Below are 16,801 nucleotides of genomic sequence, written 5' to 3'. Positions count from 1 at the left end.
GCACCTAGATCGATTGGGACCACAGGTCAACCGAGAAAAGAGCAAGCTCTCCCCTGTGCGGAGCATCCTCTTTCTTGGTATGGAACTCAACTCTGTCTCCATTACAGCGTGACTGACTACAGAGCGCGCTCAGTCAGTGTTGAACTGCCTGGAATATTTCAAGCAGTCAGCGGTCCCCCTGAAACAATTTCAGAGGCTCCTAGGCACATGGCATCCTCGGCGGTGGTGATACCCCTCGGGTTGATGCACATGAGACCGCTCCAACACTGGCTACAGAGTCGAGTTCCCTGGAGAGCATGGCACACCGGCAGCAGGAGGATGGTGAGGCATGTCGTGGTGAAGACAGAAGCCTCCCTGCAGGGTTGGGGTGCTGTGTGCAACGGGCACGCAGTGTCGGGGCGATGGACGGGCCCCCGCCTGCGCAGGCATATCAAATGCCTAGAGTTGTTGGATGTGCTACCTGCACTGAAGGGGCTACAACCTGTCGTGCAGGACAAGCACGTGCTGGTCCGGTCGGACAGCACAACTGCCGTAGTGTATTCAACCGCCACGGTGGCGTTCGCTCGCGGCAGCTAACACGACTCGCCCGACGCCTCCTCCTGTGGAGTCCGCAGGTGAGCAGATCCCTGCGAGCCACACATATCCCAGGCGACCTGAAACAGACAGCCGATGCGCTCTCTCGTCAGTTGACGCCTCGCGCAGAGTGGCAACTCCACCCCCGAGCAGTCCAGCTGGTCAATTGGTTCCTAAGGGGTGCGGGAAGGCACTGCCTCACCCGCGCTCCGTACCCTCTTGCGACCTTGATGCGCTCCTGGAACCCCTCGGAGATGCCGCTCTTTTTCACCTCGTGATGAAGACGGCTCTCGCGATGGCGCTCAAGAGGGTAGCGGACCTACAAGCATTCTCCGTGTCCACAGATTGCCTAGAACTCGGGCCCGGTGTTTCTCACGCTATCCTGAGACCCCGGCCCGGCTACGTGCCCAAAGTTCCCACCACTCCCCCTACATCAGGTGGTGAACTTACAGGCGCTCCCCACAGGGGAGGAAGACCCAACCCCATCCGTGTTGTGTCCAGTACGCGCATTGCGCCTCTGCTTGGACAACACGCAGAGCCACAGGAGCTCTGAGCAGCTCTTTGTCTGTTTTGGAGATCAGCAGGGAGGGCTGTCTCAAACAGAGATTGGCGCACTGCATCATGGACGCCGTCACTACGGCGTACCTGTCCTAAGATCGCCCGTGCCCACAGGGTGAGAGCTCTGTCCACACGGAGTACAGCCTCCTCGTGGGCACTGGCTCGAGGCGCCTCTCTGGCAGACATCTGCAGAGCTGCGGGTTGGGCTACACCCATCACCTTCGCGAGGTCCTACAGCCTCCGCATAAAACCGGTATCAGCTCGAGTCTTGCAGGCATCAGGCAAGACTGGCGACCGGTAGGGTGTACGCCTATGACAGTACCTTCCCCCCTTTCTCCTAAGGGGGTCAGCGTACTAAACTAGCCTCCCTTCTTCCCCCACTGGGTGAAGAACAGGCATTCCATTCATCACTAAGCAAGCACCTCCTGCGGGCGGGCTGGGCAGAGCAGCCCTGCCCCTTAGGCCGGGTACCAACTGAGTTATACACAACATAGCTCTAACCGGACCTAGTGCTACCGGACGTTGTAACCCCCCAGCAGGGCGGTTCCATCTGATGTATCCTCATGATTGGTTCCCACCTTGGTAACCCATGACCTTCCCTAGGTGGACCTCCACCTCGCGGTTAACTCCTTCAGTCCACACATTCTTCCCATGAGTTCTCCCCCATCGGTGAGACAATGTTGGTATCTCCACTAAACTCCTCCCTCCGGTAGGAAGTGGTCTCTGTAGCGCATCCCCCGCTTGAGGAAGTAGCGTTTACCCAGTGGCCTTACGGTACCAGGCGGCTTCTCGCTGTTAGAGAAACAAGGCCGCCGCCTGTGAGGCCGAAGACAGGAACCTTCCCACCTTTCAAGTAAAGCTCTGGGACCCCCTACCTACCCACTGGTAGGTTACAATTTCGCGGTAGTGCTCACGGCTGACACGCCCAGGCCAGTCACCATCGCTTCGCTAGAGATTGTGACAGGGCACAGTGTTGTGGTGTTTTCCATAGGAACCCCATCTGTCGGCTCGACACAACGTCGAGAGACCAACAGAAAGGGGGAACGTCTTGGTTACGGATGTAACCTCAGTTCCCTGATGGAGGGAACGAGACGTTGTGTCCTTCTTGCCACAACACGTGCTGCCCACTGCAGCAGTCGTGAGAGGTCTCAGGCTCCTCAGAACTAAGGTGAATGAATGAGGCACACCGTCTCCCTTTCATATCCGGATATCCGGGGGCGGAGTCCGGCATGCAAAAGTCGGAAGCGATTGGTTCTCAGGGACGAACCCCATCTGTCGGCTCGACACAACGTCTCGTTCCCTCCATCAGGGAACTGAGGTTACATCCGTAACCAAGTCGTTTCGTGGTGTCACGTTGATTAATGCAATTAATTTATTGTTTCACATGAATTTTAAGAATTAGATTTAACCTGTCAAAGTGGCTAATGGGCGTGGCTATCTTACCCCCCACAGCTGAAATCTACTCGTATTTGGTAGGTTGGCGGGTGTTAATGTCAAGCCTTGCTTAGGCATGTTTTCTTAATGCTATGTAGCCATGCTTAATTGGTTGGGAGAATGAGGCGAAGAGTTTTTCCCAGAACAGTTTCATTCCGCAAACCTTAAATATTGCTATTGTATTAAAAATTTGACAACAGTGGTTCTGAAAGATCTTTGGTTTTTATTAATAATCTTTATTCACTTATAGCAGTGGATACGACATAATTCAATGTTGTTTCGCAAATATCTTCAGTAGGTCTAGTAAAATTCTTGACTCTTGTACATTGATCCTACTGTTTAACCACTTATTGTCTTGTTGAAACTAAGTGCATTTACTCGAAAATCACTGTGACTGAACATTGATTTCAGGACCTTGAGAACAAAATGATCTCATTGATTAAAAATGAACTGAAGAAGTTCAAAATGCTCTTGAGCTCCAGTTACCCACAATGCTCCAAGAGAGAGGAGGATGATGAGGGTCAAAGCAAAGTAAAGGAGGGTGTTCTGAAGATCACGCTGCACATCCTGAGAGAGACGAACCAGATGAACCTCGCCAACACACTGCTGACCAGTAAGAGCTCTAAGTCATGTTTTTTTATATCAACAGCTATGATGATCTAATCCAGAATACTTAAGCATGCAGTGCATGATGGGATTTCTCACTCTGTCTGATTTATAATAAGAGACTGGAACAGAATTGTTAAAATGTTTGATATATGTCTTTGTGTTGCTCATTAGTTTTCATCTCTTTTAACTCACCAGAACTGATTTCTGTGCACCAGCAAAAACTAAAATCCAGACTAAAGGAGAAATTTAAGAGTGTTTCAGAAGGTATATCAACTCAAGGAAGCTCAGCACTTGTAAATGAGATCTACACAGAGCTTTACATCACAGAGGGAGGGAGTGAAGACATCAATAATGAACATGAGGTGAGACAGATTGAAATGACATCCTGGAGACCAGAGGCACAGGACTCACCAATCAAATGCAATGACATCTTTACAGCTGGACAAAACAAACGCATCAGAAGTGTGCTGACTAAAGGAGTCGCTGGAATTGGAAAAACAGTCTCAGTGCAGAAGTTCATTCTGGACTGGGCTGAAGGAAAAGCAAATCAGGATCTTAACTTTATATTTCCACTTCCTTTCAGAGAGCTGAACTTAATAAAGGAGACAAATCTCAGGTTAAATGAGCTTCTTGGTTATTTTTTTACAGAAATGAAAGAGATAAACCTAGGAGATTTTACAGACTACAAAGTCATGTTTATATTTGATGGTCTGGATGAGTGTCAACTACATCTAGATTTTCAAAACCATCAAAACTTTTCTGATGTAAGTGAATCAGCCTCAGTGGATGTGCTGCTGACCAACCTCATCAAGGGGAATCTGCTTCCATCCGCTCTCATCTGGATCACCTCCAGACCAGCAGCAGCCAATCAGATTCCTCCTGAGTGTGTTGATCTGATCACAGATGTACGAGGATTCAATGACCCTCAGAAGGACGAGTATTTCAGGAAGAGAATAAATGATCAGACTCTGGCCAACAGAATCATCAGACACATCAAATTATCAAGAAGTCTGTACATCATGTGTCACATCCCAGTCTTCTGCTGGATATCAGCCACTGTTCTCCAGAGAATGTTGAGTGAAGAACAGAGTGAAGCTAAGATTCCCAAGACTCTTACTCAAATGTTCACACACTTCCTGATATTTCAGATCAAACTGAAGAGACAGAAATATGATGGGGAAAATGAAGATGATCTTTATCAGGCTAGAAAGAGTATTCTGTCACTGGGAAAACTGGCTTTTCAACAGTTGGAGAAAGGAAACTTGATCTTCTATGAGGGGGACCTCAGAGAGTCTGGCATTGATGTAAAAGAGGCATCACTGCACTCTGGAGTTTGTACCCAGATCTTCAGAGAGGAGTTTGGATTTTACCTGGGGAAGGTGTTCAGCTTTGTTCATCTGAGTGTCCAGGAGTTTTTTGCAGCTTTATACAAATTCTTTTGCATTTTTGAGGATGAAGGACAACAATCTGATGATTCTTTTACAGAATCTCTGAAGATTGAAGTGGACAAGGCCTTGCAGAGTAAGAATGGACACTGGGACCTTTACCTTCGCTTTCTTCTGGGTCTCTCCCTGGAGTCCAACCAGATTCACCTGCAAGGTCTCCTGAAAAACACAGGAGGCAGATCTTACAAAATAAAGAAGGTAGTCAAGTACATTAAAGACAAGATCAAGAAGAATCTGTCTACAGAGAAATCTATCAATCTATTCTACTGTCTGAATGAACTGAATGATAATTCTCTAGTGAAGGACATCCAGTCATTACTGAGCAGCACAGCAGATTTCAGTGGGCTCTCTGGAATCAAACTCTCTTCCTCTCAGTGGTCGGCTCTGGTGTTTGTGTTGCTGAGCTCAGAACAGGAGCTAGATGAATTTCAACTGAGTAAATATGAGCCATCAGAAGAGTGTCTTTTGAGACTGATGCCAGTCGTCAAAGCATCTAGAAAAGCAGAGTGAGTACTTTATAATGTAAAACTCATGAGTTCAATAACATTTTTAACTACTAACAATTTTAAATTAGGTACAAACACACATTCCTTTAATACAATCAATTGGAATATTTCTTTCTCAGCCTCAGTGGCTGTAATCTCACAGAGAAAAGCTGTTCAGCGCTGGTCTCAGTTCTCAGCTCAAACTTCTCATTTCTGAGAGAACTGAACCTGAGTAACAATAAGCTGCAGGATTCAGCAGTGAAGCTGCTCTCTGCTGGACTGAAGAATCCACACTGTACATTGGAGACTTTACAGTAAGAATTTCAAATATATGCATTTTTGAAAATGAGGTTTGGTTTACAGCTTATTCTGATCAACAAAACCCACGTTGACAAGAAGAGACCATCTGTAAACAGCACAACACTCCTGTACTGGAAAAATTAAATAGCAATATCAATTCAATGACTTACAGTGGTGGGTGGTTTTCATTAGTTAGGGTAGGTGGGTGGAGGGTTTCCCACAAGTCTAAAATATTGTAGTTGTGGCCGGTGGAAAAGGCAGCCATTACCCACTAACAGAAAATGGGTCTGCTACATGTGACAAACACCACATTATGTGTGTCTTTTAACACAAGTATGAAGTACTGTTTATTAAAAATCATTTACTCATGCTTGTCATTATTTATTTAATTTCCACAATTTTATTACAAACTTTAACACCGTGTCTACACCGGACGCGGTGCGATGTGACGCAACAAAAGACAATAGACGCATTAGAACTCGTTATATATACAGTATATTTATATTTTGTCCACACTGGATGCGTCGGGACAATCCCACATCGCGCCGCGTCCGGTATAGATACGGTGTAACTACTTCTTCTCTGCATGATGTATGTCTCAGACTGGGACTACACTGACCAGGATAAAATCAAATCCCGCCCGTCTTTCCAGCCGTTTCACTCATATATATGTCACTATTCGAAGAAACACACAAATGAGGGATATAATGACTTTATAAAACAAGTGCATTGTAGTTCTTTTCTGTTAGGAGATTTTTGGAGTGGACTTTGAGCATTGTAACTTTTCAGACCTTTTTAATGCTCAAACAGCAACATAATATACCAAGGCCCGATTTCACAGACAAGGCTTAGCTTAAAGGTGCAGTTTGTAATAATTTTGCAATAAAATATCTAAAAACCACTACACTGTAAAAAATGATTCTGTGTCATAGTAGATTTCATGAAATTAATTGAGTAAACTTGACTTAATACAATTGTGTTCTTGTTTTTTTAACCAAAATTAAGATAAAATTATAGAAATATCTTGGAATTCTAAATGCACAAATAATTGAGTGAATTCAACTTAATTTTATCATGTTCAACCCACTTAAAATTGGATAAAGGATCTTTATTTAATTATTTTGTGGTGGAACTACATGAATTATTTAAGTTAATTTCCCTAACTGAGCAGTGAATTTAGAGTTCCCAGCATGCTCTGCATGCGACTGTCACGGACTGGCAGAAAGAACCCAATAGCAGGCAGGCGGTGAAGGGGTTAACGCGAGACTTTAATACACAAAAAACAAAAACAGAACAAAAACACCCACAATGGGGGAAAACAGAACTAAGAAATATAAAACAAAAGACTTCCCACGAGGGGGCAAAATGAAAACAAGAACAGCCAATAAACTAACTAAAACAATGACCAAACGTCTTACCAAAAATAACATGAAAGGGAACACAGGCAGGGCAAGAACCAGGAACACAAAGACTTCAACAAGAACGAACACGGGCACAAGGTACAAGAACATGCATCTACACATGAACCGCACATAAACATACGTACACGCAATACAAGAGCACAAGACAAAGAAACAAGAGGGTATATATAGGGAAGACAAACGAGGGATAATTACACAGGGCAGGTGTGGGACATTAAAGACTCAGGGAAAGATCACAAGGAAACGAGAGGAATGGGGCCAATGACAAGACACTGGAGAGAACGTATATTATTGTCAAACGGACAATAATATGTTTCTCTCCACACATAACCAAAGACTTTGTCATGGCTCTGCTACAGGACCAAGGAAAACATGACTAAGGAAGCAGAGCCATGACAGCGACAGCATTAGGAGAGTCATTTTTGTGAAAAAGTGCTATTTTATGTGCTTTAGAATAAAATGAAAGATAATGTTATAATTACTTGCTTAGTAATGTTATAAACAATAATAAATGTTAAACTAAAGTTATCTCCAATGCTCAAAATAGTATTTCTTCTTGATTTTTTAAAGTTTATCATGTGACGTGCTTAAATATTTTAGGTAATTTTACTTGATTTATTCGTGGAATATTGCGTTAAAAATATGCTTTAAAGTACTTAAAAATATTTTGTGTAATACTGTTACCTTAATTTTTTTAAGTAAATAGCTGTGTCATTTTTTACAGTGTAGGCTAGTGTTATATATTTTGTTCAGCTGTGAGTACTTACAATATCTCAAATTTTTCCAACTTCTTGTAAATCGTGAGAAAATTGCCATTCTAAACAGTGACACGGGGCTGTGCAGTCGCCTGTAAATGGCGTCATGTCCACGTTACCCATTGTTACCGCCTTTACTGACGTAGAAACCGCATGACAACAGTGTCGTGGACAAATGCGTAAGTAGTGTCAGCATCTAGCAAGGCACTAGCTTGATTCGAGCAGTCACTTATTTATGGACCACAATCATCCGCTAATATGATTTCTCGTTCCCGTTCAGCGGTGGAGTTGAAGACAACAGATCCCATTATTCCACGCTCCTTCACAGCGTCATCAAGCTACAGCATTGTTGTTGTTTTGACCGTGCGCCCTCTAGCGGCGGTTTTTACAAACTGTAGCTTTAAACCCGGACTATGTCTTAAACCCTATTCGCACAGGATTAGAATTATCTGGGGACCTCTGGTCATTTGTAATAATTGCAGAGATTGTCTGTGATCATGTTGCGCATTCGCACTGGATAAGTGAACTCTGTGATTTTACTCGAATTTACTGNATCTCCGCCCTTGAGAGTGGATTCCTGAGACCGGAGTTGAACAGCACTGCCAGCTCCTCCTCCCCAAAGACGCCATTCTCGGCGACATCAAAGAACCTCTCCATATACTCGTCCACACTCTCGCTTCCCTGGCGAAGTCCGCAGAGGCGGCGAGCTAGGTGGGACCGTCCAGTGTTCATACCGCTGCCTGCTGGGTTCTGGGAGGGCTCTTGTATTCTGTCACGGACTGGCAGAAAGAACCCAATAGCAGGCAGGCGGTGAAGGGGTTAACACGAGACTTTAATACACAAAAAACAAAAACAGAACAAAAACACCCACAATGGGGGAAAACAGAACTAAGAAATATAAAACAGAAGACTTCCCATGAGGGGGCAAAATGAAAACAAGAACAGCCAATAAACTAACTAAAACAATGACCAAACGTCTTACCAAAAATAACATGAAAGGGAACACAGGCAGGGCAAGAACCAGGAACACAAAGACTTCAACAAGAACGAACACGGGCACAAGGTACAAGAACATGCATCTACACATGAACCGCACATAAACATACGTACACGCAATACAAGAGCACAAGACAAAGAAACAAGAGGGTATATATAGGGAAGACAAACAAGGGATAATTACACGGGGCAGGTGTGGGACATTAAACACTCAGGGAAAGATCACAAGGAAACGAGAGTAATGGGGCCAATGACAAGACACTGGAGAGAACGTATATTATTGTCAAACGGACAATAATATGTTTCTCTCCACACATAACCAAAGACTTTGTCATGGCTCTGCTACAGGACCAAGGAAAACATGACTAAGGAAGCAGAGCCATGACAGCGACAGCATTAGGAGAGTCATTTTTGTGAAAAAGTGCTATTTTATGTGCTTTAGAATAAAATGAAAGATAATGTTATAATTACTTGCTTAGTAATGTTATAAACAATAATAAATGTTAAACTAAAGTTATCTCCAATGCTCAAAATAGTATTTCTTCTTGATTTTTTAAAGTTTATCATGTGACGTGCTTAAATATTTTAGGTAATTTTACTTGATTTATTCGTGGAATATTGCGTTAAAAATATGCTTTAAAGTACTTAAAAATATTTTGTGTAATACTGTTACCTTAATTTTTTTAAGTAAATAGCTGTGTCATTTTTTACAGTGTAGGCTAGTGTTATATATTTTGTTCAGCTGTGAGTACTTACAATATCTCAAATTTTTCCAACTTCTTGTAAATCGTGAGAAAATTGCCATTCTAAACAGTGACACGGGGCTGTGCAGTCGCCTGTAAATGGCGTCATGTCCACGTTACCCATTGTTACCGCCTTTACTGACGTAGAAACCGCATGACAACAGTGTCGTGGACAAATGCGTAAGTAGTGTCAGCATCTAGCAAGGCACTAGCTTGATTCGAGCAGTCACTTATTTATGGACCACAATCATCCGCTAACATGATTTCTCGTTCCCATTCAGCGGTGGAGTTGAAGACAACAGATCCCATTATTCCACGCTCCTTCACAGCGTCATCAAGCAACAGCATTGTTGTTGTTTTGACCGTGCGCCCTCTAGCGGCGGTTTTTACAAACTGTAGCTTTAAACCCGGACTATGTCTTAAACCCTATTCGCACAGGATTAGAATTATCTGGGGACCTCTGGTCATTTGTAATAATTGCAGAGATTGTCTGTGATCATGTTGCGCATTCGCACTGGATAAGTGAACTCTGTGATTTTACTCGAATTTACTGACTTATCTCCCGGAAATGACGTGAAGGCGCTTCCCTCTTTCTAAACATAAACTCACGAAAGAGAGCTTAACACGGATGCGCTGTCTGACAAGAGATTCACCGAGGCAGCCTTTAGCCCGTTACTGAACACACCAGACTGGACCTCGCGTTGCGTTTTGCCGCGTCCCACAGTTTAGAAGCTATCTATCTTCATTGAACATGTCAAAGCAACTGTTTCAAATAGCGCTTAAGTGGTTTAAAAGCCTGTACACGAATAAGAGCGTGATTACATAATGTAACGCAAGACAAAGGATGTCAAAACAAACGGATGCTGCGTTAATTGCGTTAAATATTTTTCACACGTTAATTTGAAATAATTAATCGCATGCGTTAACGTGTTACCGTTGACAGCCCTACGTGAAAGTCTTGTCGTTGTAGGTGTAGTTGTATGTAAACAGATGAATGTTCCTTACCGCATGCTGCCATGCATGTCATCCATAGCCATATATTGCTTCTTTTTTGTTTCGCTCTTCTGATCCTGTCATGTTTTTTTACAGTGAATATTTTCTCACTGCCAATATTATTGTTGTCTGGTATGTAGCGACATAACCCAGCACCCAAAATACTGTGAAAACACTCCAACGCAGCTTCCATTCTTTGCGTAAATTGACTGAAAAGGTGCACAGAAACCTTGAAAAAATTAGATACGATCCCGCCAAATCTTGTTCAAAATTTCAAATGGCAGAGATGCCGATTCGCACTGGACTAATATTATCACAGGACCTTGGTGTTCGTCAAAATATGGTAGGTAATTTGTGGGGGAATTTTTACTTGACAAATTACAGACATGGCCGTTTCGCACGGGATTAAGATCACAGACAATCTCTGCGATTATTACAAATGACCAGAGGTCCCCAGATAATACTAATCCTGTGCGAATAGGATTTTAGTTGAATTAGGATATTTTGGTTGCTTTTATAAAATTGCATTAGAAAAAACATTACTGGTGTGCATCTTAAGACCAAATATATCAGTGCAATTGTTTGAAGATATGTTATTTTTTATTTGAAGTTATTTGGCACGACAGCTCAAACATTTATTTTAGTCTGGGACTAGCCTTGTATGTGAAACCGGGCACAAGTAATACTTGAAAATATTTTAGAAATAGAAAATAACTCAACATTTAATACACATCTTAACCGCATTTAACCCAACGTTCCTGGCCTACGCTCACAGGTTAGAGTAAACCTGTGCTGAAATACAAAACACAGAAAATACTTTTACACAGAAACATTACATACACTCTACTAGGTATATAAGATCCTATAATGATATAATAATGTAATAGATGTACATACAATCTAATATTTTCCTTGTCAGAAATATATGCAGATATACTGTACATACAAGGTAAAGTTATTTAGCTATTTTACTAAATCGTACCTAGTATTTAAATAAATAGACGATTTTACATAACAAGCTAAGCATACCTGATATGCTTTGCACTCGAGAGTTGCGAGGTTTGAATTTGACTGTGCTGTCATTCAAGATTATGGCCATCCTGTTTTTCTGTATGGTTCCTATACTTGCAAAAACAAATCTGTCCAAAAATCAGCATTACTGTCCAAAATCAGCATTACTGTCCTGGTTAAGGTGCATTATTTACCTAACCAGTGTTTAGCATATTTAGTCCACAACACACAATAATGCTTAAAATAATTAAATAATTCAGCTAAAAGTTTATTAGTCTTGTTAAAAAGCAAATTTCTCTTTCTGCAGGCTGGAAATGTGCAGTATTTTTGATGAAGGTTGTGCTGCTCTAGCTTCATCTTTGAGATCAAACCCCACACACCTGAGAGAACTCAATCTGAACTATAATTATCCAGGAGATTTGGGTGTAGAGATGCTCTCAGAACTACTGAAGGATCCACACTGTCACCTGAGGAAACTAGAGTAAGGGTTTTTATTTCATTATCTATGTCTTTCATCACATTATTTATCCAGTTGTGAGAATTAAAATATTATGTGAATCCTTGAATCCTTGCCGTTCAAAAAATAATCTGTATATGAAAATATATTGACAGTAATCTTAAAAGAATTTAAAAGAACTACATGGGACATCTAAATAATAAACATAAACCACAATTATTGTTTTTTAATTGGCTGACTGATCTGTGTGAAGGCTGAATCAGTGCATTGTTGGAGAGAATGGTTGTGCTCTTTTGGCTTTAGCTTTGAAGTCAAACCTATCACACCTGAGAGAACTCAATTTGAGTCGTAATGAACCAGGGGAATCAGGAGTCAAACAGCTCTCTGATCTACTGAAGGATCCACACTGCAGACTACAGAAACTACAGTAAGTCACAAAGCCAACATACTGTTATCCTATTTGAACTTTTGAGACTTACATTTCCAAGCAAAATTAAAATCTTTAAGTTGTTTGATGAAGTGAACTTTAACTTTTATAACAGACACGTGGAAAATCCCAGCTATTTTAACATATAATAATATGATCTTAATAATAATAACTTATAAAATAAATGTTTTTCTCTCTGCAGGTTGGCGCACTGCAGTATTTCAGATAAAGGTTTTGCTGATCTGACTTCAGCTCTAAGATCAAACCCTTCACACATGAGAGAACTGAATCTCAGTGATAATGAATCAGGAGATTTAGGACTGAAGTCGCTCTGTGATCTTCTGCAGGATCCAAACAGTAAACTGGAAAAACTACAGTGAGTGTTTATGTCAGGTTATTCAAATGTGCTCTCTCGCTCTCGCTCTCGCTCTCGCTCTCTCTCTCTCTCTCTCTCTCTCTCTCTCTCTCTGTAGTTTTTGTTTTGTCTGTTGATACATGCAAATTTTGTTTACGTATATTTTATGGTGGCACAAGTTCATATTTGCAAGTTGGGAAGTTGTGACATCCGCATATAGCGAAGAACAAACTAACACCGGTTTATTACAACACAGACCTTTTACATATGCAAGTTCCTTTTCTTGTTTAGATCACACTTATTATTATGTCTAGTAATTCAATCTTGAAGCTAAGTAGTTTAAAATTAAACATCTTTTTTTTCTTTAGGTTGGAAAACAGTGGTTTGAGTGAAGACATTTCTACTGTTTTGGCTTTAGCTTTGACATCAAACCTCACAAACCTAAGGGAATTGAATCTGAGAAGAAATAAACCAGGAGAAAAAGGAATGAAGCAGCTCTCAAATCTACTGAAGGACCCACAATGTAAACTGGAAAAACTGCAGTGAGTGTTATTATATTGCATTATGACTGTAATACATGACATAACTGTGAAATTAGTTGTAATGCATTTTATAATGCTCTCTTGAGTTATTTTCTCTTGAGTTTGTTTCTATAGAATAATGTTATTGATATTGTTTTTTCATTGGTTTGTCCTAATGTTCATAGCCCATACTCAAATGCCTCAGATATGACATTATATACTGTACTTGACACATCAAGTCCGGTTTCACAGACGAGGTTCATCTTAAATCAGAACTAGGCCTTATTTACTTTAGAATATGTGAGTCGCTTTTATAAAAGTGTCTTAGAAAAAACACATTACTGGTACTGTATGAATCTTGAGACAAAACCATGACATATTTTAAGATATTTCAGTTAGAACAGCTCAAACATTTATTTAAGTCTGGGACTAGACTTAAGCCTTGTCTGTTAAACAGGGCCCAAACATTTTTCTTCGAAGATATTCAAAATTGTTAATTGACAATTCAGTGGATAATAATTTTTTGTCTAATACAGATTAAATCTCACATGGATCTATTTCAGTTCGATCCAAATATATTTACATAGCGTTTCTCTTGTTGCAAAGTAGCTTTACATGCATAATACAAAAGTGTATAATATAATAACAATATCCATACAAATAACTGTTTCTTAGATTGTATTTCGTTTCTATGTTAGAGTGACTGAATCAACAAATGCATCACATTTAAACCTTTGAATGTTAAGGATCCATTTATCTGAAGGCTCGTAAACTTAAATCAGTACTTTATGAGAAAAGAAACAATATATTAGGGCTGTGTATTGGCAAGTGCCTCCCGATACGATACATATCACGATAGATGGGTCACGATACAATATATTGCTATGTGTTTCGATACGATACGATACACATTTGCGATATATTGCAATACTTTCAATAGAAAATGTCAAAAGTAGAGCTAGAAATGCAACATGCTGTGCACCACCGGGGGTTTTCTGTAAGGATAAGTGTAAAAACATCCCTTACCTCTGCAGAGTGGCGATGATGTGCGATGCATGGACCTTTAGATCAGAGGTTTGGGTTCTCAAACTGTGGATTGCGCCCCTCAAGTGGGTTGCACAGGGGAATAAGGCGGCTCACGCAAGTCACTTGGCTGTTGTGGTGCATTACACAGGGCTTGACATTAAGCATTGTCATGTGGTTGTCCTTCGGACAAGTAAATTTGACATTCACTTGTCCGAGTACAAAAATTACTTGTCCAAAGATAAAAAAAATGATATTTCATTTGAATTATAATATAATATAATCAATATAATTGTTTCGGATTTAGATTGGTCAAGTTTGCTTCTAAGCATATTAACTAGTGTCCGCTTTGGCTGCCTGAATTTGGCTATAGGCCTACTGTCCGTGACTGCTATAAAACAAAGGCAAGCAGTAATTATTATTAGTGTTAAGGCTGTAAATTAACTTTTTTTGCACATAGCACTGGTGCTAGAGAGGTTTAAAGTTTGGTAGCACAGGCAGAAATGTGCAAGTGTAGTTCATCATGAATAGGCAGATAAATGACAAAAGACATTAATGTTACATACAGATGGATAAATTAGGGCCGTATCATTTTTACATTACCTAAATTTGTTTTAATATTTCTAAGTTCTGTGTTTTTCCTTTTTTACTATACAATAGTGGTATATTTGTCCACATAAATTACTGTAGGTTACTATAGTATTTACTATAGTAAACTGCAGTAAAATTCCTACTATATTGTTTTTGAACTTTACTATAGTATACAGTGTTTATCAATTTACTACAAGGGCACTTCAATTTTCAATAGTACACTACAGTATTTTTGTCTGAGTGTTCAATTTAACGGGACTTTTATTTTGACGGGTCTTTGGGAAAACGCTTGTTTGCAGATAGCTTCACTCAAACACTAAAACGCTCGTAAAATAAACTATCAGAGCAACTCTGGAGATGAAGTTCATGTGTTCATATCCTCATACAGTGCAGCACAGATAAATACTCGACCATCACTCGTGTTGTATGTTAAACTGTGCACATAATTCACTCAGACACCAGAACAGCCAGATGACATTTAAAACAGGATAACGCGTCCGCGTGGACTCAGTACGGTGCGCCATTGATTATTGTCACACACAAACAAGCACAACCACGACAAACACGCTGCTCTGCTAATGCATATATTCTTATTATTCTACATATATGTCGCACTGTTCATTTTTCAAGTTACTTGTCCAGTCGGGCAAGTAAAATTCTCTCTCACTTGCCCATACAAAACATTTACTTGTCCCGGACAAGCGTTAATGTCGAGCCCTGATTACAGTTAAAACACTGAACATGGATATATAATATAAAACCCCTGCTTCATCCGTGCTGTAAATGCGCTGGTGTCACATCCGTGAAAGCACAATAAATGTCATTGTTACTTTTCTTAATAAACTTTCTGTCTAATGCACTGCAGTAGCCAAGTGACTTGTGTCATGACTTGCGAAGCCTACAAACAGCATTATTTTATATAACTCATTACTCCATGACTTATTTTGAAAACCAGAGCACACCCACACATCAGCTCTGAGAGCTCGAAGCGTTCTTATATTTTTCGCAATGCTCGCTTCCACTTACTTTTGGCCGTATGTATGTATATGACATGATTTAAAAAAAATATCGATAGTAGAGGTATCACTATCGATACACTATTGAAAAAAAAAAATTGCGATAGTTACATGTATCGATATTTTTGCACAGCCCTACAATATATGGTATATAATTTAATACTATGAGACATCTAGCCAGTTAAAATGTGTCAGGGCTGGCGTGGCGGAAGAACCCAATTGCAGGCAGCAGCGGTGGTGAAGGGGTTAAACACAATCTTTAATAATAAAGAACAAAAACACCCACGATGGGGGACAGACAAGGTAACTAAAAATATATCAAAAGGTAAACCAAAAACTTCCCACGGGGGGCAAAAATAAATTAACAAAACCAACTGGCGAAACAACGTCTAAATGAAAAGCAAGGTGAGACAAGACAAGGGTATCCACAAACAGGTAATCCACAGGTTAATGTAACATGCAAAGTCTAAGGCACACGACACGGTAATATTACAAACACAACGAAGGAGCAACAAGACAATGAAACATGAGGACTATTTAAAGGGAACACAAACGAGGGATAATAACACAGGGCAGGTGGGAAACATTAGACAAGGCAGGGAGGCAATACATGAAACGAGAGGGGCGGGGCCAATGACAAGACACAGAAAGCACGTGAGATGTAAAAACATAAACAACTCATGGCTTTCTCACATAAAACCTAAGGGCTCTGTCCCGATCCTGCCACACGACTAGAAGTTCAGAAACAAGAAGGCAGAACCGTGACAAAAATGATTGAGTTATTGATCCAATTACATTATTGGTCAAATTTATTTTAGTATTTCTCTTTGGGCCAATGAATCACACTTAAAATACCAGTGTAGTAACGCAGGGAAAGCCATTTTTACCATGGTGGCTCTTTAGACAAAATGTTAAATAGGTGCATTATAGCTGCCACAGTTTATATGTCAAACAAACTGTTGCTGGATTATTTATGTTATGACATTAAAATATGCATGATATTAACACAATATCGGTAATCATGGTTATTTATATTGGTTATTTATATACAGTTACTGTTAGTATCAGTTAAATAAATGAAATATACT

The 16,801-nt window shown here is 40.6% G+C and overlaps 1 protein-coding gene across 3 annotated transcripts in view; it reads left to right on the top strand.

Annotated features, from left to right (window-relative positions):
• LOC130550419 (NACHT, LRR and PYD domains-containing protein 3-like) overlaps positions 1–16,801 on the top strand; it is a 59,334-nt gene that overhangs the window by 38,344 nt on the left and 4,189 nt on the right. For all 3 annotated transcript variants that reach the window (XM_057327882.1, XM_057327881.1, XM_057327884.1), the window contains 7 exons: positions 2,977–3,178; positions 3,370–5,125; positions 5,245–5,418; positions 11,631–11,804; positions 12,034–12,207; positions 12,410–12,583; positions 12,931–13,104. In XM_057327882.1, coding sequence (XP_057183865.1) covers positions 2,977–3,178; positions 3,370–5,125; positions 5,245–5,418; positions 11,631–11,804; positions 12,034–12,207; positions 12,410–12,583; positions 12,931–13,104 — 2,828 coding nt within the window. The remainder of the gene's footprint in view (positions 1–2,976; positions 3,179–3,369; positions 5,126–5,244; positions 5,419–11,630; positions 11,805–12,033; positions 12,208–12,409; positions 12,584–12,930; positions 13,105–16,801) is intronic.

This window comes from Triplophysa rosa, unplaced genomic scaffold (genome assembly GCF_024868665.1).
Source record: "Triplophysa rosa unplaced genomic scaffold, Trosa_1v2 scaffold30_ERROPOS127347, whole genome shotgun sequence".
NCBI lineage: Eukaryota > Metazoa > Chordata > Actinopteri > Cypriniformes > Nemacheilidae > Triplophysa > Triplophysa rosa.
Note: the sequence above shows the minus strand (reverse complement) of the source record. Positions and strands in the feature narration are given on the sequence as shown.